Source organism: Penaeus japonicus, unplaced genomic scaffold, assembly GCF_977035675.1.
Source record: "Penaeus japonicus unplaced genomic scaffold, GWHDUDI00000001_assembly GWHDUDI00000009, whole genome shotgun sequence".
Lineage (NCBI taxonomy): Eukaryota > Metazoa > Arthropoda > Malacostraca > Decapoda > Penaeidae > Penaeus > Penaeus japonicus.
Window position 1 is genome coordinate 4,474,649 of NW_028234411.1, and position 5,000 is coordinate 4,479,648.

Genomic DNA, 5,000 nt, shown 5'->3' on the forward strand with positions numbered 1-5,000 from the left:
AGTCAAGCTGTGTTGCAAACCGCAACCGACCGTTATTATCTCGCGATTAAGATCATTACTCGCAACCTATTGGGGAAGAGGAGGAGGAGGAGGAGGAGGAGGAGGAGGAGGAGGGCGAGGAGGAAGGGAAAGAGGGGGAGGAGTGGGAGGATGGCGAGGAGGAGGGGGAGGAGGGGGAAGAGGAGGAGGAGGAAGAGGAGGAGGGGGAGGAGGAGGAGGAAGAAGAAGAAGAGGGGAAGGAGGGGGGGAGGAGGGGGAGGGGAAGGAGGAGGAGGGGGAGGGGTAGGAGGAGAAGAAGAAGGAGGAGGAGGAGGGTGAGGAAGAAGAAGATGTAAGAGGAGGAGAAGGAAGAAGAGGAGGATGGAGAAAGAAAAAGAAGAGAAGGAAGATAAAGAAGGAGGGATGAGGAGGAAGGAATAAGAGGAAGAGATAGTTAAGGCAGGAAGGGATAAAAGAAGAAAGAAAGAAGGAAGAAAAGAGGAGGAGGATAGAAACATTCTTGGATTACGGTATCGTATTTTGGTGGTTACCATCATGGAAACTCAGATGGTATCGTAAATGGTTACTGAAATGGTAACTCAGATGGTAACTTGAACGACAACTGAGAGTGAAACTTGGATGGCAACTTGGATGGTTACTAAACTTTGCTGATAACTTACAAGGTAATGCAGAAACACACACAAGGTAACTTCAACAATAACATAGAAAGTGATCCAAGATTCTAGCTTTAAAGAACATTCTGGAAAGAAAGGAGCTATAGGCAGTTAGCTTCCTCCCCCCCACCCCCATTCTTCCCTCTCTTTTCCCTCTCCCCCCTTCCTTCCTTTCCTTTCCTTCTCCCTTTCCCTTTCCCTTCCCATCCCTCTCTTTTCCCTCTCCCCCCTTCCTTTCCTTTCCTTCTCCCCTCCTCTTTCCCTCCCTCTCTTTCTCTCTCCTCTCCTTCGCGTTATTAAAGGACCCTCCCCCCTTAAAAAAAAAAAAAATATCGCAAACAATATTTATCATAAAAGTACCCCCCCCATCCCCTCCAACTCCCCCCCCCCAAACCTTCCCTCTAACCCAACCCGTAAATAAACAGAATCACGATAAAACATTAAATATAGGACGCCCTTAACATGAACGGTAATTATGGACCGTCACGCTATGATTCCTGGCTAGTATTCTTAAATCCAGGTTGCGGAGCGGCTAGTTCTCTTAAATCCAGATTGCGGAGTGGGTGTCCTGTTGGGTGTTCTGTGGGTCTGGTGCTGGAGAGTGGACAGAAACACACACAGAGAACAAACAAACAAACACACACATAATAAACAAAACAAACAGATACACAAAACAGACCACACACACACATACAGAACAAACACACACACAAAAACAGAACAAACACACATAACAAAAACAAAAAAAACAAAAAAAAACACACATGACAAAAACAGAACAAACAAATCACAAACCAAAACAGAACCCTCCCAAAAAACAAAAAACAGAACAAACAAACACACACACGCACAAATCACAAACCAAAACAGAACCCCCGCCCCCCCAATAAAAAAGAACCCCCCCAAAACAAAAGAACCCCCCCCCCAATAAAAAAGAACCCCCCCCCAAAACAAAAGAACCCCCCTAACCCCCCCCCGCCCAGAACTTACGAAACGAAAGCCAATCTACACTTACCTTAACCAGGTGCTCTACCATAGCGTCCGCCTCTCTGAAAAAAGCCAATAAAAAAAAAGATAAATTAGTGAAGAGCTCATAGACCGAAGGGAAATCTTTACGGTTTGTGATCATACGAATGACGTCACAGATTGGGGGGAGGGGGAGGGGAGAGGGGGAGGGGGGGGAGGGAGTGTATTAGCTTATGGTCACGGATCAGGAAATAGGTTTTCAGTTTGTTTGTTTGTTTGTTGTTTATTATGGAGTGTGGGATTGCGAGTTTGTTGTTTGGAAGAGGAATAGGGAAGGATAAGAAGGATGTGGAATAGGTGGAAAGTGTGATGATAGGAATGAATGGAGGAATAGGAGGAAAGAGTAATGATAAGAATGAATGGAGGAATAGGAGGAAAGTGTAATGATAAGAATGAATGGAGGAATAGGAGGAAAGTGTAATGATAAGAATGAATGGAGGAATAGGAGGAAAGTGTAATGATAAGAATGAATGGAGGAATAGGAGGAAAGTGTAATGATAAGAATGAATGGAGGAATAGGAGGAAAGTGATGATAAGAATGAATGGAGGAATAGGAGGAAGGAGTGATGATAAGAATGAATGGAGGAATAGGAGGAAAGTGATGATAAGAATGAATGGAGGAATAGGAGGAAAGTGTAATGATAAGAATGAATGGAGGAATAGGAGGAAAGTGATGATAAGAATGAATGGAGGAATAGGAGGAAAGTGTAATGATAAGAATGAATGGAGGAATAGGAGGAAAGTGATGATAAGGATGAATGGAGGAATAGGAGGAAAGTGATGATAAGAGTGAATGGAGGAATAAGAATGAATGGAGGAATAGGAGGAAAGAGTGATGATAAGGATGAATGGAGGAATAGGAGGAAAGTGATGATAAGAATGAATGGAGGAATAGGAGGAAAGTGATGATAAGAATGAATGGAGGAATAGGAGGAAAGAGTAATGATAAGAATGAATGGAGGAATAGGAGGAAAGTGATGATAAGAATGAATGGAGGAATAGGAGGAAAGTGATGATAAGAGTGAATGGAGGAATAGGAGGAAAGTGTAATGATAAGAGTGAATGGAGGAATAGGAGGAAAGTGATGATAAGAATGAATGGAGGAATAGGAGGAAAGTGATGATAAGGATGAATGGAGGAATAGGAGGAAAGTGATGATAAGGATGAATGGAGGAATAGGAGGAAAGTGATGATAAGAATGAATGGAGGAATAGGAGGAAGGAGTGATGATAAGGATGAATGGAGGAATAGGAGGAAAGGGATGATAAGGATGAATGGAGGAATAGGAGGAAAGTGATGATAAGGATGAATGGAGGAATAGGAGGAAAGTGATGATAAGGATGAATGGAGGAATAGGAGGAAAGTGATGATAAGGATGAATGGAGGAATAGGAGGAAAGTGATGATAAGGATGAATGGAGGAATAGGAGGAAAGTGATGATAAGAATGAATGGAGGAATAGGAGGAAAGTGTAATGATAAGAATGAATGGAGGAATAGGAGGAAAGTGATGATAAGAATGAATGGAGGAATAGGAGGAAAGTGTAATGATAAGAATGAATGGAGGAATAGGAGGAAAGTGATGATAAGAATGAATGGAGGAATAGGAGGAAAGTGATGATAAGGATGAATGGAGGAATAGGAGGAAAGTGATGATAAGAATGAATGGAGGAATAGGAGGAAAGTGATGATAAGAATGAATGGAGGAATAGGAGGAAAGTGATGATAAGAGTGAATGGAGGAATAGGAGGAAAGTGATGATAAGAATGAATGGAGGAATAGGAGGAAAGTGATGATAAGGATGAATGGAGGAATAGGAGGAAAGTGATGATAAGAATGAATGGAGGAATAGGAGGAAAGTGATGATAAGGATGAATGGAGGAATAGGAGGAAAGTGATGATAAGAATGAATGGAGGAATAGGAGGAAAGTGTAATGATAAGAATGAATGGAGGAATAGGAGGAAAGTGATGATAAGAATGAATGGAGGAATAGGAGGAAAGTGATGATAAGGATGAATGGAGGAATAGGAGGAAAGTGATGATAAGAGTGAATGGAGGAATAGGAGGAAAGTGATGATAAGGATGAATGGAGGAATAGGAGGAAAGTGATGATAAGAGTGAATAGAGGAATAGGAGGAAAGAATGATGATGAGGATGAATGGAGGAATAGGAGGAAAGAATGATGATGAGGATGAATGGAGGAATAGGAGGAAAGGGATGATCAGGATGAATGGAGGAATAGGAGGAAAGTGATGATAAGAATGAATGGAGGAATAGGAGGAAAGTGATGATAAGAGTGAATGGAGGAATAGGAGGAAAGTGATGATAAGAATGAATGGAGGAATAGGAGGAAAGTGATGATAAGAATGAATGGAGGAATAGGAGGAAAGTGATGATAAGAGTGAATGGAGGAATAGGAGGAAAGTGATGATAAGAATGAATGGAGGAATAGGAGGAAAGAATGATGATAAGAATGAATGGAGGAATAGGAGGAATAGGAGGAAAGAATGATGATAAGAATGAATGGAGGAATAGGAGGAAAGTGATGATAAGAATGAATGGAGGAATAGGAGGAAAGTGATGATAAGAATGAATGGAGGAATAGGAGGAAAGTGATGATAAGGATGAATGGAGGAATAGGAGGAAAGTGATGATAAGGATGAATGGAGGAATAGGAGGAAAGTGATGATAAGAATGAATGGAGGAATAGGAGGAAAGTGATGATAAGAATGAATGGAGGAATAGGAGGAAAGTGATGATAAGGATGAATGGAGGAATAGGAGGAAAGTGTGATGATAAGAATGAATGGAGGAATAGGAGGAAAGTGATGATAAGAATGAATGGAGGAATAGGAGGAAAGTGATGATAAGAATGAATGGAGGAATAGGAGGAAAGTGATGATAAGAATGAATGGAGGAATAGGAGGAAAGTGTAATGATGAGAATGAATGGAGGAATAGGAGGAAAGTGATGATAAGAATGAATGGAGGAATAGGAGGAAAGTGATGATAAGGATGAATGGAGGAATAGGAGGAAAGTGATGATAAGGATGAATGGAGGAATAGGAGGAAAGTGATGATAAGAATGAATGGAGGAATAGGAGGAAAGTGATGATAAGAATGAATGGAGGAATAGGAGGAAAGTGATGATAAGAATGAATGGAGGAATAGGAGGAAAGTGATGATAAGGATGAATGGAGGAATAGGAGGAAAGTGATGATAAGAATGAATGGAGGAATAGGAGGAAAGTGATGATAAGAATGAATGGAGGAATAGGAGGAAAGTGATGATAAGAATGAATGGAGGAATAGGAGGAAAGTGATG

At 41.3% G+C, this 5,000-nt stretch overlaps 1 protein-coding gene across 1 annotated transcript in view; it reads right to left on the reverse strand.

Annotated features, from left to right (window-relative positions):
* LOC122247521 (uncharacterized) overlaps window positions 1–5,000 on the reverse strand; it is a 106,132-nt gene that overhangs the window by 43,778 nt on the left and 57,354 nt on the right. The window contains exon 2 of the mRNA XM_086539578.1: window positions 1,669–1,702. Within this exon, the coding sequence (XP_086395704.1) occupies window positions 1,669–1,689 (21 nt within the window). The 5' untranslated portion in view covers window positions 1,690–1,702. The remainder of the gene's footprint in view (window positions 1–1,668; window positions 1,703–5,000) is intronic.